The sequence below is a fragment of the Coturnix japonica genome, chromosome 19 (assembly GCF_054131305.1).
Source record: "Coturnix japonica strain WE chromosome 19, WE-NBRP24, whole genome shotgun sequence".
NCBI classification, from domain to species: domain Eukaryota; kingdom Metazoa; phylum Chordata; class Aves; order Galliformes; family Phasianidae; genus Coturnix; species Coturnix japonica.
In genome coordinates this window covers 3,060,311-3,087,974 of record NC_140681.1, presented here as the reverse complement: position 1 = coordinate 3,087,974, position 27,664 = coordinate 3,060,311, and the positions used below count along the sequence as shown (strand labels likewise).

Below are 27,664 nucleotides of genomic sequence, written 5' to 3'. Positions count from 1 at the left end.
TAAAATTATCTGAGTCAGCACACATGCAAAAAGCAGTGAATCACGTTTGTAGTTATTTTAGGAGGTTGCCAGAAGAAGGCGGCAACCAGCACTTCTCCAGTTTGACTGCCAACAGGAGAATGCCTGTTTGCTAGAGAAAAAGACAATACAACAAGAATGTTACAAGAGGCACTGATCCTGGCTTTATTCACTTAAAGATACATCCAACATTTGTTATAGCTCACTTGGAATTCATAATGCTTTTAAGAAACCAACTATAAAGATCTTGCCTTACAGTGCTGTCAAGTTTTCAGATAGCAAGTAAGTGACTTCCCAGCAAAATTGTGCCGTGCATTAAGAGACGTACAAAGATTAAAACTTAGTAGAAACCCTTCAGTTTCTGATATTTCGTGTTCACAATCACCACAGTTTTCCTTAAGGAGGAAGCAACTCTGCTAAGCTGCAGGGATGCGAGGCAATAGTCCTGAGCTACTTCACCTCAAACTGACTCTGCACCATTTTATAGATGGGTTAAATGAAAACAGCTTCTATTAATTCCCCACCCCCCCCAGTACAGTACTCACAAAGGGCTCACCCACCATTTGCATCTTTGTACTTGGCGACTGTAAGAAACTTTCTGCAGCACTAGAAAAAAACAAGTTAGGGCAGCACTGTGTGCATCCCCCCAACGATACTGGCTGCCAGTGGAGAGAAGTACATGTGTTATAACCTAGAGGTGACGCTGTTTGTTTGGAACTGGCAGCACATTCCGTAAACTCAAGGTTTATCCAAGTGTGCTGCAGCCATCATATAACGATGTCACCTACTTTTTTACTTTTGCTGCACTTAACTTTTTTATTTAAAGTGATGAAGAGTGCAGGACTTAATATAAACATTTCTCTATTAAGAAACTGCAAAATTTAGTACTATGATACTATGAAAGCTTATAATAGCTTATCGATTCTGTGTTAAGACAGCGTCAATACGGTGTCTGAACTAGCTCAAGCTAAAGTCTGCCTAATAAAGCAGTATCAACTGTCCTGATGTCACTGCCTGGGACCAATATGTTGCCATTCTAAAGCGGCTATAAAAGCACAACCAGTTCTTATGTTGGGACATCACCTCTGTTGGGTGACAGATCTCTCTGCTTAATGACAGCCTACCTAAAGATCAACTGATTACATAAAACTGAAATAATCCTAAACTTCAGTCTAAGTCTCGGGCACCGTTCAGTGACATGATCTGCAGAACAGAACACCAACCATTCCCAGGAACTGTTTAAAGCAGAAACTAAAGGAAAAACCCAAATCAAAGACGCTCACTGTTACAGTATCTTTAATTTATCTCGTGTTTTACAGAAGTCCAAATGGATTAAAAAGCACCTCTCTTTTCCCATCACGCTCCTTACAGTTGGTAAAATATATTCAATGAGCAAATGTATGTGAACAGCTTGAGGATCTGCAACTTGCAAGGATTTCACAGACCAATCAATCAAAAGCCAAATTTCTTGTAGTTTTTACAATCTTGTTTTAATACAATGGTAAGTAAATCCACTCCGATTGTAAACCTGTCCAGTCATATCTCCCCAGAACACTTTGCAAAATCCAGTGTTGATTAGCAAACTAGTTAGCTTTGGCACGGAGCTGTGCTCTCTTGCCTGTGACAGCCTGGAAACCAGTTTTGATGCTGGCAACGGAGCAGCGAGAGTGGCAAGTCTCACACTGCAAGAAATATAACCTGGTGTCCTTCTGTAGAATTGTGTCTGGTGACCGACACGTATGACAGGTGACATACTCCTCTGCAGGAAAGGAATTAATTTGTAGTTAAAAGATAACGTATAACCAACCAGCAGGAAACAAACAAACAGACACACTCCACCAGTTCTTCATCTTTAGTTTAACAGTTGTTTTCAAAGGCTGTTTAAATTGATCTACTGAATTAGAAGCAGCTTACAGTGAAAATCACAGAGATTGAGTTAACCAAAAAATTCCTCCCAGCTCCCAAGTTAACAAAGAGAGGGTTTCATCTGGTACACTGTGCACTGGCACCAGTGCTTTAAAAATGATTTCCAGTTAAAGCTTCCCTCTGGCTTCCCATAACTTTATGTGTTGAAAATACATTCCCAGAGGTCAGCAAACCTTGTAAAGGTACAGCACTGCCTAAAACAGCATTTTTTGGCTGTAAATAATCTGCAAGCCTCTCACCTAATCTGTAGGGGGAAAAGGAAGTTATACTTACTGATATATCTTCTCAAGACATTTTCTATCTGTTTTTGCTGGAATCTTCCTTTGATTACAAGCTGGTTGTTACCATCTATTGAGCCACTAGTTTAAGAGAAAAAGGAATATGAAGTAATTGATTGACAAAAGACACCAAATGTCAACAAGAAAAGTAAGTATATGAAGTCAGGAATATGACTCTACTATTCTACTTACTAAGGACCTCTTCTAGCCACAATAAACTGAACACATTTTCAGACTACAGTTTTCAAGCTTTTGTTTCAAGTCATTCAAAACTTAAGTGAGACTTTGTTATATCCACACTGTAATTAGATGGTTTGATTCTGTATGTCTACATCACAGCATTTTAATCTACAAGACAGAAAAGAATAAACAACCAGAAAGTACATTATCACAGCATGAGATCTTTGATATAAAAGGCCTTCAAAAGCACAAGCATTTTTTATGCTAAGACAGCAGAATTGTACATGTGGCATTAGACAGAGTAACTAGCTACAGGCCCTCAAAACTTCTATCAGATGAGCAGATATTCTCTCTTCCTCAGCAATTATATGCCTTATGGTAATAATGAGCTGAAGAGTCATCCTGTCCAACTGAGTGAATCAGCTCTGTGATCAGATCATTTTTTGAGAGAAGTCCTGGTTAACAAATCCAAAGTGTTATCCCAGCTGTTCCCCAGGACTGAGAGCTTGTCTTAGTACCTCTTCCATGAGCTGCTCTCCCTTCAAACACCCAGCACAGCATATGGGTGTAGGAAAGGAGAGCCTGATGTTCAAGCACACATAAACAGATCTAAAATGGCGAATCTTATGTTGGAGCAATGACAGCTACACTGCCATTGCTTCCTGCATACACTTTGTGTACAGCCCATAGCCTTACCTTGTACCCAATTCTGCCAACAAAAATGCCAGGAGGTGTTTTGGCTGACGATGTAATCTAAAAATAAAAGTAAGGATATCTTTAACCTCTATCCCCCAGAGAAATTTGATATCTATACAGAAATGGCAGGCTAAAATGATCTTAAATTAACAAATTTTAAAGGGCAGGGGCAGAGGGTCTGCATCAAACAGCAGAGGCAGTCAATGAACAGAGGACACAGGAAAGCTGAGCAGCCCACACACACACAAACCAAAATTAGAGAGTAATTACTGAAATTAAATTGAAAGCAAGTTTTTTATAGCTCAGATTTTCTACTTTTAACCCCTTGCTACTGTTAGTGCCCTGCAAAAAGCATTGCTAGCAACCCCTGAAATTTTACTGTGGTACATCATCCTGTGTATGTCTAGTATGCAGTATATCATCCTGCATACTGTAGTATATCATACTGAGTATGACTGCCTGGACTGCTTCCTGGACACTTACAAAACAAATCAGATGTGCGCTTCTAGAAGTGCCCACAATGAATAGAAGTAATTAGGACAGAGAAACAGAGGGAATACAATACTAAACTCTGTGGCATTTACCAAGAGAACAGTACTTGCAATTTATCTCAAAATTAGAAGGAATATCCATCCCTGCCCCTGTAGCTAAAGCCTAATGTATAAACACCACTAGAGTCTGTAGTTGGAGACCCAACTACAGACTTGGAACAAGTGAATAAGCCCAACAGAGCAATAGGTTTTGCTTCAGTCCCCAAGATCCATGAAGCAAGCCTATCATACTGGTAACCTAGGTAAGAAATTATATCGCCTTCATAAATACTGTACCGAGAAAAACAGAGGAAATGAACAGCATGTCAAAATAACTTTCACTTTGGTCTGTCAGTCTGTTGTCAAAAAGCACATATTGAACAGCTAACGGCACAGAAAATTCTACTATTCTTGACAAATGTTAAGAGTCACACTTACAATTTGCAGATGTCTGTAAAGTTGACAAAAGACGTTTTCTTGGTCCCTACTCTCACCACCTGTGGAGGCTTCATGACAAATTTCCTCTTTTCTCCAGCTACCATATCTGGGTTTTTTTCCCGCATGATGTTAAATACTCTATTGAGCAACTGCAAAACCAAGCCATCATTGAGGATACACAAGATATTCATGTTGCAGTACACTGTTCCTAAAAACCTGAGATAGCATTAACAATGGGCATTAGACCAAATTCACCCATTAGCACTTCCCTGAAAGCTTATGAACACACTTCAAAAATATTCTGATAAAAGCAAAGACTGAAAGATGCTTTCACAGAGTTTACTTTACAACCTCCAGGTACCCCAGCCTGCCTGTAAAAGTCATTTTAAATATCACTAACACTGCCCCATATGAAAGTTAACTGTGACAAAAGATGTAACTTTTCTGTTCACATGCTTCTGTGTATAAGCCTTTAAGTTGGAAAGAGGGCATATGAATATAAGGCTCTGCTCTGATGTAGCATATTACCATGAAAAATATTACTTTGAAAGCCTTTTAACATTACCTCATCATATGTGTAGTCCCTTTCTGAGCCTGCCCACGCAGGTCCTGACTGAAGGCTAAAAGAAATTCCATCATCTTTTTTGCTATCTTCATCCTCAAAAGCTGTAAAGAAAAATGTATGGGAAGAAAAAATAGTTATTTAACCTTGAGTGCACACCATTTCTCAAAGGCACATCAACAGAAGATTTCCCTGAGATGCGAAATCTCTGTTCATCTCGTTAGAAGGGGTATCAGCACTTCCTGTGAACTTAGGCTCCCTCTATGGAACATTTTTCTGATCATCATGATAGTGGTAAGAGTAACAAAATGGATTCTTAGACTAAAAGATACCCAAACAAGTTATTCATCTACAAAACAGCCCTTCCAGTTTCATCAGCGCCCTAACCACATTATACTTTTACCTTCATCCTTTTCCAATACTTCATCTTCATCTGGAAACTTCACGAACTTTTTCTTCTTCTTCTTATTGCCCAGCATAATGTCAAGGTCATCTTCAGGTTCTACCACCTCTGGCACATCTCCCTCAATTTTTAATTCCTACACACAAAAAACAAAATTAAGACTGTAGTATCCAGTATTAAACATGACTTTTAATGCTGTGCAGTGAAGATTTATCTAGTACAGTGTGCTACCAGTATAAGTATTAGCATTATCTACCACAATCCTGAAACACAACTGAACAGAACAGAAACTAAGGTCTGTTAAGGAGAGCCTTGCACTAAAACACATGAAACAGGCAGATCTTTTAAATGTCAAGCTGACCTCCAATGAGGAACATGCAGCTAACACACACCAGTTTTGTACTGAAATTGTATCTAGTCTATGCTACTCCCTTTGGAATATACTGTTTCCTATCAGGCAATCAATGCCCACAAGAAACTGCTAGTTAACGCTGGCTGGTCAGAAACAAGGTACCACTGTACTTCACTAAAGGCAGCAGCCACATTAGGGTGCAGGGGAACAGAACTCCTGAAGTGCCATAGACACAAATGTAAAGCAAAGCTGTGCTACCTGCAGCCAATCTAATTTATCACGTTTCTTTCCTAGATTTGTTATTACAATCCTTTATTGGATGCAGGTATGTTTCTGCGCTTACAGAGAACACACACAGCAAGCATTTGGACTGTCTGGGTCAGAGCAGAGGGGCTTTTCCTCCTCAGAAGGCAAAATCCAAAGTAACATAACATTTATCTGCCCTTTTGCTCTCTGAGCTTCCCAGTTACACTGACATGCGATACTAAATTACGGCCTGGAATAAAACTTGAGAAGAGTAAAAATATCTTGCACAATTTCTGGAACACAGAACAGCAGCCAATCACTTCTAAAGAAAACACGAGAGTAAAAACAGACTTCATAGCAGATAAATACCCTTTATTTGAACGGTGTCTTTTAGAGGGCTGTCCTGTGCATTGCCTCTGACATCATCTATCTTCTTCTCTTACCTCAAAAGGAAGCTAACCTTGGTGATAATCAACCCTTCCTGCAAGTCACAGGATTACTGGCTTACTGCAAATATCTGTTTGACTTTCTCATTCCCAGATAAGACTTCTTTGTGCACAAACATAATCAGCAGAGCTACCATACATGAAGGATACAGTGAAACTCCCTACTGTCTACACCAAGACAAAATGTCAGATTGGAAATAGCTCCTCTACAGACAATCCCCAGAAAATGAAAGCAAAGTTTCTAGCAATTAGACAAGATGGCCTGGTTGTGAAAACAAACCTTTACACCTTCTTCTGCTTCATCTATATCAAATATTTTCTTTGGCTTCTTCTTCTTTTTCTTTTGATTGAAGAAGTTCAAATCATCCAAGTCATCTGTTGCATCTAACAACAAATGATTGGCAAAGGTTAACAACCACAGCAACACTTCAGATGCTACAGTTTCCAATTTGCATCCAAAGTCTTCAAAACACTACAGCAAGACAAAGAGTGACCTGTCGCCCCCTACAGATATCCTTCATGTTTTAGGAGAGCTCACTCTCATCTATCCCTAGATACTACAGGAGCTGTTTTACAGTTTCTGTACCTTATAACTGCATTTTCTTATTTTCAAGTGTTGAATCTTTCTTTCTGTTATGCAAGAGAAACTAGTTACTAGTTACTTCTGTAACTATATTGGAAACACTGAAAAGCTAAAAGAAAACTGCAGGAGGAAAATACAGCTTCTTAGATTGACAGTTGGAGCCAATCTTAGCAAGGAAAAATAAAAATGGATTTCAGCTAATAGCATTCCTTTACTCAGGTCATCTTGAAATGGCATTGGCCTCAACTCAAAAGGCGAAGTCATATAAACATACATAAGCTTACTTCCAAAAAAGATTATGAGTAACACTCTTGCTGTAGCATTCACAGCTGCCCAAAAATTAGAAATCCTTTTAACCATATCTCTATTATTCACATTACAGCTTAATTGGGAAAATATTGCAACAACTGCATAAAGATATAAAACATTATCACAACTGCTTTAGGGCTTCTCTTTTCATTGTCTCACACAATGGTTCTATTTAAGTCAGGAAAGCAGAATTAACATAAGCTGTATGATTGTGGACACGATTTTAGGAGGAGAAGTAAATTAGGTCCGTCAAATAAGCAAGAGATTATTGTTATTATTCACAAGGTCCTGAACTAGAGCCTCGGCATTGTTCATTATGATACCATGCTCTTGAAATGGGATTTCTAGTCTCAAAATACAGACGGACCCTTCAGAGCTTATCTACACGGATTCATTTTACCTTTCTTCCTGCTGTCTTCTTCATCTGCTTCAACATCTTTGTCTTCTGTTGGCTCTGGCTCAACTTCTTTTGTTTCTGACTGCTGAGTCTCTTCTGTTTGTGTATCTGCTCCTTCCTCATCCAACATAAACGGCTTCTTCTTCCTCTTCTTCTTCTTGCTCATAGTAGGATCGAAAATCATCTATAAAAGTCAAGAGTTCATTAGCAACATAATTATCACCTGGCATTTAGCATTTCTAAAATCTTTAAGCTTCCCTCCACGCTCCTTATGTTAACTGAACTGTCCTTCAGCTTCCATCTCAATCTGGAATTTTTCTGTACCTGCAACAATGTAATACAAGTTAACTGAGTCAAACATTGAGCTTCCGTGAGAATAACTGATCTCCTTCCCAGGCATAACTAAAAAGAGGACTTAAAAGAGGAAAGAAAAGGTTAGAATACCACAGAACAGCTTCGACTTCTGTTGCTTTTCCCCACCATAGGTAAGATTTACTCAAGTTTCCTGTTACCTACGTACCAGTTCAATTGAAAATATATTACAGCTGTGAACCTCTCAGATCAGAAACTTCTCCATTTCATCATGAACTCCAATACTGAAGTAAGGCCATGTGAATCAAGTGTCATGCCATACAGCACTACATACACACAAGATTAAAAACACCCATCACACTGAACATAGTAATTTCCAGATTCATTAAAAGGCAAAACTTACCAACAACTCTCTTGACAAGAATGCTTTGGTCCAAGGAGAGCCCTAGAAGAAGCTGGTGCTACAGCCTGACCTGTGCCAACTCAATGCTATGAAAAAGCAAAGGTCTCACCTCCGAGCTGTTGAGCCAACAAAGCAGTTTGCTTCAGCTAGTTGGACTCTGAAGAAATCACTAACTCAAGAACGATTTGGAACCTACTCATCATCTGGATACCTCAGACAATCAGCACAAGTTCTTCAGTTTTCCAACACAGGATTGATTCCTGCTACTTAAATTAAAATAACTTCTGTTTGACAGTGTAGTTATTGGTCAGTTTGTTACATGTCTGGCCACCTCTCTCACACCACAGTGCATACACAGATGTACAGACATATTTAATACCTCAAGCAGAAGAAGAACTGGAGAAAGGGTCTCTTTATCTAACAGCTGAAAAATGTTTCTTCATTTAGGTAGAATTTAGGATCATAAACACCCCTCTCTCAGAATAACAACCATTTCAAATGAGAAATTCTCCTGCTTCTTGTTCATTACGTCCCCAAAGGTTCTCTTTCCACAAAGCAATCTTTTCCTCATGCTTCTCATTCTCCTACATGTGATGCTCTTGTGATATACAGCCAATTGGCTGTATAAGATATATTTCATAAAGGCTCTGAACTAAGACTGCGATGCAGTACACAACACTCATGTGAATGTCCACAGAAGCCTCAGGCTTTCAGACTGCTGCAGTGTGCCTTTAGTTGTACACAGCATGCTTACACTGGCTTTCTAATAAGTCCCATCAGCTGCCTTCCCTCTCGGGCACGTGTATGAATCATGCTCCCACAGGGCGGAGCACTCAAAGAATGTGCATTAACTGCTCATACTGCTGCCTTCCCCTTGTAACCTCTCAGGCTGCTGACACAGGAAAGCTGCCTGCATGGGCAAGGGTGTACATCCTTGGGAACTAGCAAGCTAACACCATTTTCAACCAGCCAGGCAGGCAGAGCCAACTCCTGCTCCCTTCAGCATGGTCACACCAGGCTAACTGCTCTGAGGAAACTGAATACAAGAGCTGGACATCCTGAGAAGGACATCCGTGCCTGAACTATTTTTGATTGTCAAGAACTTACGTAAGAACTAAGCAGAACTCTTGGGTCACATGTGACTTACAAAAAAAACATGATATGAAGTAACCAATGTGCTAACCAGGCTGCTCCACGTTTGGCTTTCCTGGACTAGATACATCAGGAATTTCTTCATACTTCCTCTCTATTCAGTACATTTGATTAATGAAAGCATGATGATAACATCTAAGCACGAGAAGTACTGGATAAGTTGTAGGCATACTGAAGAGACTGTAGCCACCAGGCTAAATACACCAAAGCTTTTGCTTTTACTACACAGAAATGAGAAACTGCCATCCTGTTTCAGCTCTCAGAGCCTAATGCCCATATGGATTTTTCTCTTCTGTAGGCCACAGTTCTTTCTCACACACACAGTTCCATATTTCCACCCCCTATTTCAAAGGCCCACACAGTCAAAACCCCGGCTTACTGAAATCAACTGAGTAAAAGATGAGGAAAAAAAAAAAAAAATATATATATATATATATAATTAAAGCTTCAAGTCCTATTCCCAAGACAGAAACCCACATCACCCAAAACTGCTGCAACAGTGGCATTTGCTGGGGACTCTACCAGAGGTCACAATTCCATTCCATCAGTCTGAATAAACACAGCCATATCCACCAAACACAGATTAACGCTGCACTGTGCAAGTAAGTACAGGTATTCCTACATTGCACTTATTCTATGACAGAATACTAAGTTATTTACAACTTATCAGCACCTAAACCTTCCAGTTGCTCAAAACAAAGCATCCTCCGGTGTTATTTCTTTGGAGTTTCATAAAGAAAACCTTTCAGTTATCATCTAGTAGGATTTTAGACACATAATAGGATGTTTAATATGATAATTTGAGGTTAACAGACTGCTCATCACTTGCAGGTTCAGAATTCTACTCCTCACAAGCAGCACATGTGCTGCCCCTGCTGTGCCACACTCCTGGGCAGCACCCAGACAAGAGCTGGTTCTATCAGGCAGTTTCTCTGCTGTAATGGTCTGAAAATGTCAAGCTGTGGTGCAGTGAAATTGCCCACACTTGGGAGAACTCTACGACACAAACCAGACAAAGATTATAACGCTTACACTACAGATCTGTCTTTTGAGAGTCACATATCTTCTTCCTTGGAAGCTTTAAGAAACAAAACACAACTATCACCTTAAAAAGATTACGGATAACAGGCAACTTGGCTTTCAGACAGCCAGATACAGAGAAGTTATGGGTGCACTCGCTCTCAAACACACTATCCAGAAGATCTACAGTGACAGCTCAGCCAGCTACTACCACTTTCATTCTGCCAGTCTGCAAGATGAAGCAAACCAGAGGTGCAATTTAACTACACTAGATATTCCTGATCTCACCTTAGCATCAGAACAAATGCACTCAAGATGGAAAGCATCTGATGTAATGGTCCTCATTTCCGGAATCAGAGCACCATCTTCACATTAGCACGCAATTAGACATAGAAGTGTTGGATATTCATTCACAGCAGCTGAAAAACCAGTCTTAGCTGCCATTAAAGTAGCTTGTAATTACACTACTTGCTGTTTATTACGTCAGAGAAGTTGCGAGTCGCCTGTATCCAAGATTAGAGCGACCATACTTTGCTCAGAAATGAGCCACAGACATGTTTTAACCAACACCAAACGACCAAAAGCAGCTGCATCACATGGATTCTGTCAGCGAAGCCTCCCACCAGCCATGTCTTCCATCAGAATCACACAATTGTAGGGGTTGGAAGGGACCTCTAGAGATCATTGAGTCCAACCCTCCTGCCAAAGCAGGCTCCCTACATCACATCACACAGCTCAGCGTCCAGTCGGGTCTTGAATATCTCCAGAGAAGGAGACTCCACCACCTCCCTGGGCAGCCTGTTCCAGTGCTCAGGGTGCTCTCAGCCTCATAGGTGGGAAGCTTTCCTTTTTCCCATGAGAGAGACTGAAACAAGGTTACCAACGGCTCCAGCTACAGCACTGGAAAGACTTTCTCGGAGACAGCTGCACCCGCTTCCCTAAAAGCAAAAACCATTGCATTTGGACGTTATCACTCGCTATGTGTTATCACTCGCTACGATGCACCTCTTGAGCTGTCAGGGATGAAAGACGAGATATTAAAGCTCCCCAAAAGAGGTGAATATCGAAGCGAAATGCTGTCTCCAAAGGAGCACGAGGCGCCCTGCGGACGCGATGCCGGCCCGTCTCGTTCTCCCCAACCCAGCCCCACGTCCCCGCTGTGCGGGATACGAGCACGGCTCGTGGAGCTGCGGGGCCGCATGGTGCCGGCAGGCCCTGAGGACCTCACGGGAGGCCGAGCCCCGGCCCAACCCCGGGCTGGAGGCCGCGCTGTGGCCGCCGCAGGCCTCAGGCCCACTCTCCCACATGGCGGCGGCCCCGGCCGCAAAGCAGCAAAGCAGCGCAGCCCTCGGACCTTCCCTGAGAGACGGCGTTGAGCCTCACCTCGTCGCCCGACATGGCTGCGGCCGGGCACGGAGCGGCGGAGCGGCTGAGGAGCGGGGGCTCACGGACACTGCCGGCCGTTGCCTGCCACCGCCGCGCTCGCCTCTTGCATCAGCGCTCCGCTCCTCCGCTCTGCGCCTGCGCGCGACGCCGCGCTGCCTGCCGGGAGCTGTCGTTCTCGGCGCTGCGCATGCGCCGCCGGATGGCGCGCGAGGCTTTGCGGCCTAGTCGGGCTGTGAGGCGGCCGGTGGTCGGAGGAGCTGGTGGGGATGGGGGGCTGAGATCGGCCCTGCCGACACAGCTCGGCCCTGAGGAGGTTGGTGGGCGGTTGGTGGCACCGAAGTGGAGCAGAAGGACAGCGCTGCTTTGTCTGTAAGGAAGAAAAGCTTTCCTTCCCGCCTCTGGTGAGCATCCGGCCCGGCCTGACTGCTCGCCGCTGGGCCACACCCAGAAGAGCGGCCCTGTGTCGTTGACCCTGTTAATCACAGAATTGCAGGGGGTGGAAGGGACCTCTAGAGATCAGCGAGTCCAACCCCCCTGCCAAAGCAGGTTCCATACACCATGTCACACAGCTTGGCGTCCAGGCGGGTCTTAAATATCTCCAGAGAAGGAGACTCCACCACCTCCCTGTGCAAAATGAGTGTCATTTGCATACAGTGCTGAGATGAGCCTAATAGATGCAGCAAACCCAGCTCTCACAGCTTCGCCTCTCATCATAAGTGCTTCCCCAACCCCTCCCTCTTATCCCATTCCATTTGCCCTCTAATAGGTAATAGAAGGCTCTGGTGTCAATAGAAACCATGAAGGACACAGGTTATCCCTGCAGCCAGTTCAAGTGCCTGACAAATCTCACCCTGTTAGTGGGATGCCTGTTGCAGTGTCCCCCGAAGACACTGAGGGTCACTGTTCTCCATGTGACAACCCACAGTCCTTTAGGAATCATAGAATCATAGAATGACCTGGGTTGGAAGGGACTTTCCTTTCTTGTCCCAGCAGTCTTCCTGTTCAAAAGCTGCTCATCCAGCCCCTCCAGCCCTTTTTCTGAGGTCTTTTTTCTCCCCCCTCATTTTCATTTCCATCTGCTGCACCTCATTTACATACATATTAGACCATTTATTAGGAAGTGTTACTTCTCAGAAAGGGTGGTCAGGCACTGGAATGGGCTGCCCAGGGAGGTGGTGGAGTCACCGACCCTGGGGGTGTTCAAGGAACGACTGGATGTTGTGTTGAGGGACATGGGTTAATGGGAGCAATTGGTAATAAGTGAATGGTTGGACTGGATGATCTTTGAGGTCGTTTCCAACCTTGGTGATTCTATGTTTCTATATTTCTTACTCCCAGCCCTGGATGTAATACTTGTGTTTGTCTCCTTGGCAGTATGAAACAGAGCAGGATAATCACTCCCAATTAATACATCCCAGAATAAAGTTCACTTTTTTCTTTGTCAATAACACTTGATGAGCAATTGTAACCCGAAAGTTTCCTCTGGTTGAGCTGCCTAATGAGTAATATATGACACAGTGTTGAGTACATACAGAATACCTGATATATGAGGAATGTCAGAGGTGAAGCTGGTAGCAACTGCTAGGAGTGCTGTGCTGGAGTTATGACCTGATCTTCAGATAGGAACCAAAGAGGGAGATGCTCTCTTTGAAGCTCCTGGCTGCAGACATCAAAGGCATATCTGGGAGATAACCTTATTCTGATTTTTTTGCTGGAAGACCATTCAGGAAGGAGCGTTTTCCTGTTCCACTCTTCTCTTTGCTTTCCTTGTGAAATAAATAGGCTTGAGAAAATCAAGCCTACGTCAGTTTTAGTTAGTTGTTACCAGCATCAACACTTGTCCAAGAACAGCTGGAACCAGCGGCTTTGATCTAATACTGCAGGGAAAGGGGAAAAAAAAGGTCTGTGTGGGTTTTGATGAGAAAAGCACACTCTGAGTTCAAAAGCTTGTGGAAACACCTGCATAAAACAATTCTTTTTTCCCCCTTTCTTATCTTGTTGATAAGAAGCCATCATGAAACTTTAAGAAGGAGGTGCACGATGCAGCGTGTCAAACTTTAACTTCACTAATGAAAATCAGATACTTAAAGCTCAGGAATAGAGTGCACTGGAAGTGTTACACCATTACAGTCTGGATCTTAGCAGTGCTTGTATGCTTTCTGTTGGAGCAAAAGGAACAGTTTTGTTCTGGGCATGGTGAGTTGAAGACCACTTTCTGTATAGAGTGAAGTTCACTCCTGGACAGTGTTGCTATAAATCGAAGCATAATTTAAGGCTTATGTGAAAATTGAGTTTTAAAGTGGATCTGTGTTTTGGATGTGTCCATGAAAGCTTTCAGGTGAAGTAGCACGGAGGATGAAAGCATCAAGCAGGGGAAACCCACAGAACTTAATCAGAGCCTGAGGCTGAGGACAGAGGTCTGTGTCACATACCAGAGCCACGACAATAGGGACAGGTGATTTGGGTCTGGTTGTGCAGAGAGGAAACAGCCAATATATGTTGAGGGCTTGTTGTACAACACACATCTCTCCCCACTGTTTGGAGGGGGGGAGGGAATTGAAAACAACTTCCAAAGCATGGTTAAATTATTCGCAAGTGAAATGTGCCATAATTGGCTTGAATAAAAATCTACCTTAGACTCCAAAAATGACTCTGCATTGTTGCCAACTGGAGTAAAGAGCAGAATCGCTCTCCATCTATCTAAACAGTGAAGGGAATATTACACTGGACTGCAGCCATATGAGAATCACACACAGTCAGAGGTCTGAAGCTTTTGGCAGAGTTTCAAACAGTGGTTTTAGATTAGACGCGTGGTTTGGGACAGTTTTGAGCAGAGAAACAGGCAGTGGGCAAAAGAGGGTGAAAGTTATTGTCCAAAGTTTAACTCGGTGGTAATGACAGACACAGCAGAACAATAAGGTAAAGGCTGAGGTCTTAAAGGAGCCTTGTTTTCCATCCGCCCTCCCCACCCCGCCGGCTCCCGCTGCCACGCTGTGTCGCCAGGGGGCGCCAGGCTCCTGTGCAGAGCCTGTCTGGGAGCTCCTGAGCGACCCATGAGCCGGAGGGGAATAGAACCATAGAATCACAGCGTGGTTGGGTTGGGAGAGACCTCACAGCCCCCCCCAGTACCACCTCTGCCATGGGCTGGCTGCCCCCACCACATCAGGCTGCCCATGGCTCATCCAGCCTCACCATCTTCCAAACCCTCAGGCACGTGCTATAGTCCCTACTATTGCTTTGCATAAGAAAAGGCACAAATAAATCCACTCCGGAATGAAGGAATACAGAGACAGAGGTTTTGTTGGGTATTGCTGGCAAGATATGAAGAGCGCACACATAGAAACCACTGGGCTTAAAAAAGGCAGCCAGGAAATTGAACAGAGAGCCTTGACAAGCCTGAGGCATGGCTGAGAAAGAGCAAGCTAAGAAAGGCTTGGTCCTCTCATCCAAGAACCTGGGTCATGTTGGATTCCTTTTGTATTCATAGGAGCAGAGGACTCAGCACCTTTCTTCGTACATCAGCAAAATTGCATCAGCACTGCCTGTCTCCATCACCTTTTTTTCTCTCTCTTAACAGAATCCACCTGGAAGGCAGCCACATTTGCAGTGGCACTATTTTGACTGAAGGCTTTCCTGTATTTGGGGGTTAATTTGGAGCAAAAAAAAAAAGCATTTAAAGTGTCATTGCTGACATTCTTGAGTAGCATCTGACTCTGGAAAAGTAGTCAGCTTATAGAATTGATCACACATAGCCCAGTGTGAACACACACTTTAAACTGTATCTGCATAAGCAAGGAGTAAATCCTAACTTAACTGCCAGAGAATGTTCTGTTCCATGTCTACACTGAAAAAGTCGCACATGGATAAAAAATGTCAAGGGTATAAAAGGATGGATATAAGACATCTTTTATAAACAACCTTTTCCAGATTTGGAAGTGCCACCTTCTGTCACAGGTTTTCATCAGGCAAATAAAAGAAGAAAATGAATGTACGGGAGCATATGGTTTTGATTATTTTCTCATAATAACCCCTAAGCTGGAAGTTGACGCATACATATTAGTGATAATTGACAATATGAATCAACGGATTCTTTAAGCGTTGACAGAGCTAAAGAGCATTTTGATTCTGACATTCAGACAACAGCCTAAGAAAAAGAAGAAAGTAGTTAGATCCACTCCTAATCCATTGTATGGGTATAGATGTCCTTGTGAATGCACCTATGTCACCAAAGCAGCACCTTGTTATGCTGTTATGCATCTTGAAATGACTGATTTTTCCTAAGGAAGACAAAATTTGAGTGGGTCTTACAAACCCATTTCAAACAGTTCACCATCTCACGCACACTAAGTATGCTGTCTTGCCATTGTACCTGCAGCTGCAGTAGAAAAGCTGTTGGGATAAATGTGTCAGTAAGAGCTGGTAATGAACGTCAGCATAAGCTGTGCAAACAGATCAATAGGCTGTGATAGAAAAACCAGAAGGTAGAGGGAGAAAAAAAGCAATTTAACATCATTTGAATTAGTGCATTATTGTTCAAGATGGGGTTTTCAAACCTTGGAGTGGTCAGCAATGTTGCATTGTGCGACTCATCCACATCCCTGGCTGGGATTTCTCTGTAGTCACAGTTGGAAACTGGAGCCCTGGAATTTGTCATTTACCTCCTGGGTATGGGATAAATACTGCTACTAAAACCAGTTATGCTATTCTTAATCAGCAAGGATATAAAGCTGTGCTCTCATCCTGACATCAGACATCCTGAGTGTTCAGCTGGAGGCCTTCAGTTAACTTCCATCAGTCTGGTAGTTAGGACCTGTTTTGACTCTAAATTACAAAAAGTATTTGATTTCTTGACCTTATTTGAAATGCTCATATAACAGAAGCAAGCTGGAAGTACTATTCCCTTGCAAGATGAGAAAAACTATTCGATCATAAAGATTATTGTCTCTGGAAGACCCAGAGATGGGCTGGATGCATTCATCTTAAAGCATCCTAAAGGATGACATCAATTCCACAGTGATGATCAGAGCCATTCAGTGAGTTACAGTCAGATTTCTTTCCAGACTTTTGTGCTTTGTCAGTCACAGTCATGGATGATCAAAATAACTTTTCTGACTTCCTACGTGACTGCACTCAGCATCACAACATCTAAAGCAGACAATTAAATAGACCTTCTGCTTCCCACAAGGAACATAGCTGGTACTGGGTACAAATAATGCTGCCTTTTCTAGGCTGTTATTGCCAATAGAAAGCAAGGAAGGATTATATCAGTGCTTTTTTGATGCAGCTACACAACCCACATCAGTTCCTGAACCGAAATCACTGCTTGCATTGCTCTTGGTCCATTATAGGAGCAGAGCCAAATGGTGACACCAGGTTCTGAGGCACAGACCACACCAAGGCTGATGAAAAGCTTTCAGATTTCTCTGCAGAAGCAGCAGCAGCGCATCACTTTCCTGGTTTCATAATCAAATTTGGCCTCTTCTCTTTGCAGTAAGAAGGAAATTATCTTAGAATGAACCCACTGGGACCCTTAAACTATGAGAGAAGTCCATATCCCAGCAGAGTGTGCAAACAAAGCAGCCAACAAGATGTGGCCAGGAGGCAGCAGCTCTGTCCCCTGTGAGGTAAGAGGTGCTCAGGCTGTGGGAAAGCCTATTGTCTACACTTTGTTTCTTCCAGATGACAGAGTTGAACACTGATCACCATTTCTTCAGCCTACATCCCAGCTATGGAGCTGCCTAGAGGCTGCAGGGTGCTCTGAACTGTTCTGTGCACTGCATAAAACACAGAAACCAGCCAAGCAGGCATGATTGTTCTTGGGTCTCTGGGGAGATGGCTTTTACCATCATCCTTCTCTCATTCATTCTGGCTCAGTGAGTACTAAGGATTTCTGTATTGTCTGTGTGCCTGCTGCAGAAATATGGATGATGTGGGAACCTTCATTGGGCTTAGGAAAGGTTCTGACTTTTCATTTTACCCCAGGCTATGAGAACATATTAAGGACACAGTTCCTATTCATTCAGACACTCGAATATCATTGATAGTTCAGGCCCATGCTCCTGTGTTTTCTCCTTGATACTTTGTCTGTAGAAATTTGTCTGCTTTAGAAAGGAGCCTGTCCCTAAACATGTGTGTAGGTTGTGCTTGTCCTAGTAGGACATGCTGGTGCTGTACAGGTGTTATAACAAATGCACCAAGGAGGTCAGACTTCTATGAGGAGCTCCAACAAATGGGCCGTGGTTAAGAAAGAAAAGGGGGGGGGGGAGGGGGGAGGAAGGATCTGAGAGGAGGGAATTGTGATGAAAAATAGCTTTGTCTAACAGCCAGATGCCAGCTATGCATTGCAACAAGATAAATGCATCTCAAGCAAGGATCAAACATGTCTTTCTTGACAAACAATATTCTTGGATTATTAACTGCAAAAAATTGCCTTAAAAGCATCAGTTTCTGGCCAATGTGCCTTTGAGATGCTAAAGAAAATTAGAAAATGTGTTGGTCCCTGAATGCTGCCTCTGTTTCTTAGAAGAGACTTGAAAAAAAGTATACAAGGATCATTTACACCCTGAGCATGCAGGGCATAGCTACAGTTACAATTTGGCATAAGAGAAACAACACTTGATTAGATCCAGACTTGGTCAAGTTGCTAAGCCTGGTGCTTTAACAATGTGCTAATCTTTGGGAAACTGACAGCAATTGGATTGCCTATTATCACCAGAGATTCGCATCTGCAAGAACTAAGAAAAACTGGGGGTTTTTTACAGGAGCCTATGCTTTTTTTGTGTATGTGAAAGTGAAAGCTTCCTAAAACACTCTCTGTAAGGACAGTCGGAGCTGTGTTTGCTCTGCTAAGTACACGTCTGATAGAACCAAACTTCAGTATCAAAAACATTTCTGAATGTGTAGTTAAACTTTCTCTAGTGGAGTATTTGGGCTACTTAAGCACATTTGCATTTGTCTTGACCTGGGAGGTAATGATCTCCAACCTGGTGCTCTATGAGGTGCTCCTACAGCTGTAATCATGTTGTGGTAGCACAATTTGTAGATGCAATTCTGCTTCTTCATGCTGGAACACAGAAGGGATAATATCCCTGTATTACACTTCTCATCTTCAATTGACCTCAGACCAGCAGGTCCTGTGCAGTCACCTTGACAACAGTCAGTTTTCCATTAGGGAAAGGCCCAAGCTGCTTCCCAGCTCTGTATGTTTGCAGGAAACCTGAACCCATATCCAGTAAGTGTAATTACTCCCTTCCCCCAGTCTCTGCCATGATATGTATGTAAGTCCAGAGCCCTGCTGACCTCCAGAAGCTAAACCCATTTCTGAATAGATGTGGCAAGTCAGCATGGCTCTGGGCTGTCCTCCTCTGCAGTGTCTGCAGATGATTTACTAGTGCTTTGTATGGATGCTAGGAAAATATTCCACAATACAGCGAATAGCCAAACAGAAGACTGGTCATCATTCACAAATGAGACTACTCAATACAAATACATGTATAATAATAATAATAAAAAAACAATTAGCAACATTCTTCTGGGCACTAGACCAGAGGAGGAGACAGCATTGCTAGTAGCCACGGGCTTCTCTGTAAAAGCCAAGGCTTTAGGCAGCCTGATGTTTCTGATCATCTAATATTTCTATCTTTGAGCTACAAATGCAGACCTAAATACAGAGTGGTTCCCAGCTCTTAGTGTGTTCAGCACAGTGCTGCACATCCAGAAAAGAAATAGGTTGTGTGGGAAGGGCAACCAGGCCCCAATCCTGAGCAATACCCATCTGAGGACATCTGATTTCTATACATTATGACCTAGGCCTTGAAAATGATAAAGCATTTTAGCTACCAAAATCTGCACTGAGTGGCAATGAGGCTTCCACTTTTTGAAATGCTCTGAAGTGAATTGGAGCAGGAGGCCAGTTTGAACCAACTCATTTATGTCATCTTCACCTCTCCTATGGAGAATGGCTGAGGGAGCAGGGCTTGTTCAGCCTAGGCTACAGGGGGACATCAGTGCAGCCTTCCAATAGCTAAAGGAAAGATAGAGACTGACTTTCTACATGGTCTGATTGCAAAAGGACAAGAAGGAAAGCTTTAAACTAAAAGAAGGGAGATTTAGGTTAAATGCAAGGAGGGAATTCTTTACCCAAAGGCAGTGAGGCCCTGGCATTTCTGTCCAGAGCTGTGGGTGCCCCATCTCTGCAGGTGCCCAAGGTCATAGGTGGGCAACATGATTTCATGGTGGGCAACATGATTTCATGGTGGACAACCAGCCCATGCTCAGGGTCTGGAGCTCAGTGATCCTAAAGTTCCCTTCCAACCCAAGATGTTCTATGGTTCCATGATATCCCTTTCCCCCATAGAACTTGCATAGAGTGCACTAAACCGTCTTGGACTGTTTCCCCTCAGCCTCATTGCATTTCAGAACATACATTACCTGTTTTGTCACCGCTGACACTATTTTTTCCAGCCATTGTCCTGCCCTGATTGCACACTGTTCCCAAACACAGGTTGGAGAGCCCAGGGATCTCAGTGTTCCACGCTTCCCTGCTGCTCACAGACACACACACACTATTGAGTCTCCGCCACAGAGGGGTTGTGCCTCCCTTCAGGATCCTTTCCTCCATGGTTTTATAAGCTTGGTAGCAGTTGTCAGCACAGTTCAGGTGGATGAGGTTAACAGATTTTGCTGTAGCTCTGTAACTGAGCTGGGAATCCATGACTTGCTGAAAGATCTCACCAAAAAATTAACTCAAGGCTATTGGCTCTTGCAGGCAGCAGTCTTTAGCCCCAAAGTTATATAATAATGATGTCAGGAGGGCAGAAAATTCACTGTCTATTGTTATAACTCCCTTTTTCTAGAAGAAATTGACACTCTTCTGTTTCATGACCAAATTTATGACTTCTATTATTACCGCAGCAGTGAATAAACCAAACCACAGCAAAAAACTGCATCCATGTGTAGCAACATACAGGGTTGCTACACATAAGATTGATTCCTTCTTGATCATAGCTTTTTCACAGCATGATCTCCGCAAACATGTAGGAGGATAATTCCTGCCCTGAGAGATGGAGGAATAAAGCTGCAGTGTCATCCTGACATTTTTCTCTTTGGAAATGCTTTCTGTGCTTTCAGCCACGTGTGTCTTTCAGGTTTTCTCCACAGACGTGCATCCCTGAGTGCTGTTTGTAAGCTGAACTGATGGGTGCATTGCAGAGGGATTCGCCACAGCTCAAGGGAATGTTTCGCAGAAACTGAGACCGTCGCTATGCTAATACAGCCTTTGGCCATTCCCAGGGCTCTGCATGCAGCTACTCCAGACCCTATTCAGCCCAAGTGCTGTCTACTGCTCCTCCTGGCCTTAACAGGAACAGAGTTCAGATAATTGTGTTTTTTGCACCGTGCTGTGAAGTCAAGAAGAAGTGAATCAGGTCACATTCTGTGAACAGGCAACAACGATTTTTCCTGGAAAGTCTGGAAGATGTGTTCTGACATCACAAAATTGAAGGTTTCTTAATGAAGGCCACCTTGTTACAAGAAACCTGAACCTGAAATGAGAGTAGAGATCATGTCCTGAGTCACATAGCTCCACAGAGAACTTCAGTTTGCAGGCAGGAAACAAATGCTCTCTAACAGGTAAACTGATAGCACTTTTTCTTAAAAACAAAGGTCCTTCCTACACACTTGCCACCAATTTTAGTTCTGCAATGCAAAAGATTGCAATTCCTTTATGTAACCCTACAGGACATCAAAGAGAACTCCCAGGAACTGGTAGTCATCATCAGGTAATGATGATATCAGATGAGACATCCTGTAGGGATCCTGCAGGGGTTTTTGGACTTGATCTCCAGAGCTCCCTTCCAGCCCCTACAGTTCTGTGATTCTATGAAAGACAGAAGCCTATTTCCAAAGCAACGTTTTTGCCTGGAATAGGATTACATCAGTGTGATGCTCACTTTTGTATGTTTTCCTATGACTGAGTTAATTCGAACAGGGCACTTGCAATAACAAGTTCTGCTGATGATCTGTAATCAGAGTCACCAGCAAACCATGAAGATCAATAGTTACCTGCATCACGAATGGAGCATCACCCTTTTCTGCCTCAACATGTCCTCTTTTTTGTCTGTTTTATCATTATTAGATGTTGTAATGTATGGAAGTTTGGAGTGCTTTTGTGGATAACATTGTAACAAGAAATGCATTTACACTGGGAAGCCAGACACCAGTAATTTTGGGTAGGGTGTCAAGCTGACACATCTGCTAAGCTACTGTTCAGTAGACCACATGTACTAAATTGCTGTAACTCTCTGCTCTAAGTGTTTAATTTAACCAATGATAAACGCACAGTGATGTACTTTAGCAAGACTCTCTGTGATGAGGGATGAAGAGAAGCAGCACTTGCCATGGGTAAAGAGCATGCACATGTCAGTCACTGAGATGGGGTGATGAACACTTTGGGATATTTTGCTTGCCAGACTTAGCTACTTAAACCAACTCTGCAGGGAAACCAAGTCCTGAGACCAAACAAACACACACACAAAGGATGCTTACTGCTGTTAAAGCAACATCTACAACTTTCCAAACATTTTCCATCTCCAAGTTTTCTTTAAGGCTTCCCCTCAGTTGTTAGTAGGTTACATAGTTATGACATTTAGCCAACACTTTCAGTAGGTTCAGCATTTGATTCAGGGCTCTTTGAAATACCCCGAATTGTATTATTTTAAATAAGCACCTTATCAATTCATCTTATTCTGTTATTCTTGAAGGAAGTACAGTTTGAGAAATCCTATTCTTTTTGACAGTTTTCTCTCTGTATTTCGTTACTTGGGAACTGATCTCCCTCTAGCTGGCAGATTTACAGACCCTCCCCTGCTGTCTGCCTTTCAGGAAAGCAGCTGGCAACCAGCTCCAGTTCTGCTGCTGTCACCCCTCTGCCATTCAGGCACCTGTCTTCACAAGAGACATTTTCTGCCTGCGTGGAAATCCACAGTGGCCTTCCTAGTGACTGAGGGTGCTGCTGCCTTCCATTATGACTCCTTTATCTCTGGGGCAAACATCAAGTAACATTTTTTTTCTGGTTTACAGTTCTCTCTGACTTGGGGTTTGCCTTTCTTCAGGTTATTTGGAGTCAAAGAACCGGTTGCTCACCACAAGTTTGTGCACAGAGATGGAGAACATCAGAACCCAGCTCCTGACAGGCACGAACCAGTTTGGTTTATCTTCTCAGCTCAGGCACGATCCCTTTCACTGTTTTTTAGTGCTGGTTTATCTTGCCCTTATCAACAAGCAGCATTTTTCCAATTTAAGAATTCAACTCACAGCTGACCTGCACCTACACAGACAAACAAAAAAAGAATAGAAGAAGAGCAAGAAGGATGTGGTTTAAACTTGCCAAAGATTCAGAATTACCTTCTTCAGGTTTTCTATGAGATGAAACTCATATGGTTTCCCTGCAATGCTGTGGTAGCAACTCAAGATTTCCAGAAGCTCTGCTATGTTTTTACACTGTACTTCACTAGATTCTTCCAAAGAAGTTGCACGCTGTTAAGAATTGAAATGATCTCTTATTCCCCTGAACAGTTAGAGTAAAGCAGACCACTGCAGAGTTGCATCTTCCATAGAACTTGTACAGGAATAATATTTAAGCTTTAGGATGTTTTGCCCAGCTTCTTTGTCATTTAGTTGGAACCTGTACATCTTGCCACATGTGCCTGTTTACGCTTTCTTCTCATTTTATGTTTCCATCATTGACACCGATTTTCTCTGCTATGGTTTTTTTCAAGAAGCACTTAAGACAGCAAAACAAACAACAGCAATACTCTTCCTAGGGCAGAACAATAGCTTTCAACACCCACTAAACAGAGACACTGTCAGGATGCCGGCTTTAACCTTCCCTCAAAGCAAACAGAAACCAAAGCTCAAACTGAGAGTCCTAATTGCTCAATCTCCCTTGCCAGGAGGCCCCTGGTCTGCAGGCCAGGAATGATGGCGAAACAAAAAGTAGCTGGTTGAGTTTTCAAGACATGCTGTGATTTACTCACTTGAATTTGAACAAGGAACAGAGATGCTGTCACATAGATTACTCACAATCGTTTACCGCCAGCCCTTCACAGAGGACATCACAGTGCTCTCATGTCTGGCTACTCCGCAACAGACCCAGGAGCACTCCATGACAATCTGCAGTCTGTGCAAATTATATCTCAAAAGGAGAGCGCTAAAAGAGACCAAGAAACAGAACAAAACTTCTTTGCCTTTGGCTTTGCTTTTTACTAACTATTTCTCAGGCTGATGAGAAGACCTCTCCCAGGCATAATGTGCCCCCTGCAAGAAAAGAACATCTTATTGTTATAGATTCTCTCAAACCAGGTCTTAGCTCAGTGCTTATTAGATTATTTCAAGATTAGTTACATTCATGCATTCACAACACTCACATGTAAGTACCGTTACAGTGAAAGAGATTTACTATCGGTTACATGAGCAAGGCTCATGTCTTTGACCCTACTAATGTGTTCTTCCTCGGCTGTATAGCTTGTCATGAGCATAACAGTGCTTCTTCAGAGCTGTACTCTGTTGATGATTAGAGGTTTTAAGAGTTAGGTCATCTTTACCATGCAGAGGCACAATGGCATGATGGTCACAAGTGTTTGTCAGCAAGTAAAGCACGGGACATCTTTCAGGAAGACCAAGGCACCTGGAATTCTGTCATTTGCCTGGTGTGACAGCATTGTCCAGCTCCCATTGCTGTGTGCAGTAGACCACTAAGATACAACATGCTGAAGCAAAATTCTAATCTAACTCTGCCTCTACTTTTCATCATGACATCGATTTCAGTTTAGGAACAAACCTATTAACATATACTAAACCAGTAGCTCAAAATGTGCATAAACTGGACAAAGCTCAAAATCATACTCCACCAATTGGTGTGGGTAAGCTGATGGAGACACTCTTCATTTCTTGATGTAACATTTGTGCATGGCCATTCGGAACGTGACTCATCTTTCACACTTCTGTCACTACTGCTGAAACGCATGACCCACCACCTCCCTGTGCCAACATCCACTGTTTGATCTCCAGAAACACTCACCAAGTGTTGATGAATGTCACTGGGTGCCATTTTTTTCACATGAAGGAATTCAATCACATGCATTTGTTTCGTACGCGCTTCCATGCGGGAAGCCATTTTGTCAGACTGACCCTCTGCTTCCATTTCTCACATGGCAATAAGGTATAATGGAATACTGGTGGATAGGTTAATCTCTACTGCCATCCCACCAACACCCACCTCTGACATCATGTGCCAATATCATAAAACAGAAGACATTACTTTCGGAACAGCCTCCATACTAAAAGTCTCTGTCCTTTCAGATGAGGACACAGGTCTGCACAGCTTGGAGTACAATGGGCACTGCATGCCAAACTTATCATGTGAACACTGCAATACAAAACCAGAATTGCTTTTTTGCAGTGTTGTTAGCCCCTACTGTCCACCTCCAGGGGACTCTGAGGTGCCCAACTCCAAGATCAGCAGACAAAACATGCAGCAAAACATGCAAGAAATGCATTGGGAGTGAACAACAGGCCTTGGAAGTGAATCTGACCCAATTTAAGAGATGAGTAACACATCTGTAATCAACAAAGTGTTCTTCCAGTTGCACGTTTCAGCTTGAGCCTGCTCTATTCCTTCCCATTGTATTCAATTTCTGTAGGATTTCCTATTGAACTCATGCCAGTTTTGCACACATTGCTCCACTGAGGCTGTGTCCCTCGAGAAAAAATATTGAATTGTTCCAGATGCTTTAACTCATAAACCTCAACAACTTTAATCCCCCAGCAAACCTTCCACTTCCCCAGGTCAACGTGGTCAAGGCTGCATTCTCAATGTATCTACATTTCCTTCCTGAAATTGGCCAAGTTGACCTTCCACAATATTTCATCTTAAGTAGAACATTACAAGAAAAGATTATATTATATTACAACAGGATCAAACACCTCCTAGTATTCAGTGGTAGACCCAGCACTGTTTTAAAGGAGAAAAAGAAGGGTGACACCCTTTACCTGTGAGGTGAGAGAGGTAGAAGACAACACATCTACTCTAGACAAATAATGTGATTTTCTTTAACAAATAACAGCTCTTTCAACCTTCAAAAGGAAGACTTCCAAAGAAAGACTGAAAAAACCCTCTTGGGAACTCTATAGTGAGAGAAAGTCAGAAACAGGACTGTGAGCATTCCAGAGAAAACAGAAGTTGGGAAGGCAGATAGTCCTTCTGTCTTAAAATTATCTGATGTCACATATCACATCTGCAAGCACTCTAGCAAAGTTTTGGGGTTTTTTTCTCACTAAGAGCCCTATGCTGTTTTTCAGTTGCTTGTCTATGGGTCCTGAAAGCTAACTGCTAAGAAACAGCTCTGTCTGCCACTTTCATCACATTGGGATTTTTACACCGAGGAACTCCAAAATGTTCTGACTGTCTACCAAGGAGGAAAGAAATAAATCAACAGTGGTGTGTACTTTTCCTTTCAATATTTATATCTGCAAATAAAATAGTCAAACTGATCATGAATATTACAACAGAGGGTGTCTGCACATTTCACATTTGCACATGCCAATAGGAGCTACAAAGCTTGGGTGTCTTCTCTGAAAAACCAAAGAAAACTCTATCAGGTTTCTGGACAGTTTATAATTTATGATTTAAAGAACATTCAATTCATCCTTTAGAATTTGAAGAAACTTTTCATTTGTTTGTAATGAAAGATTTCAAAAGCAAATGGTTCTTCAGACATTGGCATCTTTTCTTCTAATTGATAGGCCTTTTAAAAGGTGTAAATAAGTCTGCATGAGGTTTCAATGACAACGTAAGAATTCTTATTTATTGATAGAATGGTCCTAAATAGGAACCATGATGTTTGACCTGAGCCAAAACGAAATGACTTCAAATTTAATTCCTTGCTTAACTAGATTCTGTTCTCCATAATTTGAATCAAGTTATTTCCTTCAATGGAATCTAAAACAAAGGTCTGCTTAGTAAGATTGCTAGGAAATAGAGCAATTTGCTTTGTATAAATATATATATGTATGACTAAAAATACTTTCTCTTTGTTCAAAGCAATGTAAATATTTAACTCAGCAAATGACACACGCACACACAAGAAAATAAAAACAACAAACTTTCCACAAACACTTAGCACTGAAATGTCTTTCACATGTTAATTACATAAACTGCCGGAGTGCATTTCTACTGGTAACAAGTTCCAATAGGAAAGCATATAAAAGAGCAGGTGGAAACATAAAGAAAATATATATGAAGTCTCGTGACTGTTATTGTGAAAATTGATGTAGATAAATCTAATAAATGGCAAGGGAAGATAGAGAAATGTGAAAGGCAACAGGTTCAAAATGGATGGAAAAAGAACTTTATTATTCAATAAAATAAATATGAAATCTGTAGTCATGAAATGAAATCGTAGTTTAGAGCTTAGGAGGATCCAGAGAAAGCCTAGGGATGTACATAAGTAACCAGAATATCTGTATTTCTCAGAAAGGACTGCCCCATGAACAAAGCCCTCCCAGCGCTCCAACTTGCTGGTGGGTGCCTGAGCTGGGCAGGTCAGTAGCCCAGTGCCCGCCTGAATGTAGCCACAAATTATGACTTGCCAACTTCTATGTGTTTCTCAGTTCCTTCGGATAAAGAAAATGAATCACCTCACTACCTGTGCTATTTCCTGGGTGATTCTTGTCTCTGTCACAGAGGTACTATCATACACTCTGGGAGATGCTGTGTTTGTGCACTCCATTGGGCGCTCCACTGTCCCTTTTGGGCAGGTCTTTCAAGGGAAACGAGGTGACATTTAACAGCAAGTCCCATCAATTACTTCTAGGGGCTCCAAAGAAAATGATGTTTTTTTCTGTCCCTGGTATGGCAGGCAATGAACTGAGAACAGAATCACATATTAAATATCAATATGAACTACATGAAAGAGACAGGACACCAGGTCCACAGCACTGCAGCCATGCAGAGCCGTGCTGGTGCCAG

General features: G+C 42.5%; 1 protein-coding gene and 1 long non-coding RNA gene across 3 annotated transcripts; one reads left to right on the top strand and one right to left on the bottom strand.

The window, feature by feature from the left end:
• Positions 1 to 159: 159 nt before the first annotated feature.
• On the bottom strand, positions 160 to 11,747 carry EIF2S2 (eukaryotic translation initiation factor 2 subunit beta). Its single transcript, XM_015881352.3, has 9 exons — positions 11,635 to 11,747; positions 7,368 to 7,548; positions 6,356 to 6,459; positions 5,032 to 5,167; positions 4,632 to 4,732; positions 4,067 to 4,215; positions 3,099 to 3,155; positions 2,218 to 2,303; positions 160 to 1,777 (listed from the first exon to the last, which is right to left on the bottom strand). Exons 1-9 carry the CDS (start codon positions 11,647 to 11,649, stop codon positions 1,602 to 1,604), a joined length of 1,005 nt encoding a protein of 334 aa, XP_015736838.1. The 5' UTR covers positions 11,650 to 11,747; the 3' UTR covers positions 160 to 1,601.
• Positions 11,748 to 11,801: 54 nt separating this feature from the next.
• On the top strand, positions 11,802 to 26,141 carry LOC107322848 (uncharacterized). 2 transcript variants are annotated; one of them, XR_014935736.1, is made up of 4 exons: positions 11,802 to 12,038; positions 17,129 to 17,261; positions 20,784 to 21,267; positions 22,749 to 26,141. It is a non-coding gene; the product is annotated as an uncharacterized LOC107322848 (long non-coding RNA). The 2 variants fall into 2 exon arrangements; XR_001559067.3 differs by having other exon boundaries at positions 20,784 to 26,141.
• Positions 26,142 to 27,664: the final 1,523 nt, after the last annotated feature.

Bases quoted from the DNA above. Each gene is read 5' to 3' on its own strand.
- EIF2S2 (XM_015881352.3), bottom strand. The intron at 3,156-4,066 runs GTAAGTGTGACT...TTTTATTTTTAG, and splicing joins TTTACAGACATCTGCAAATT to ATTACATCGTCAGCCAAAAC. The intron at 1,778-2,217 runs GTAAGTATAACT...CCTTTCCTGCAG, and splicing joins TGTCTTGAGAAGATATATCA to AGGAGTATGTCACCTGTCAT.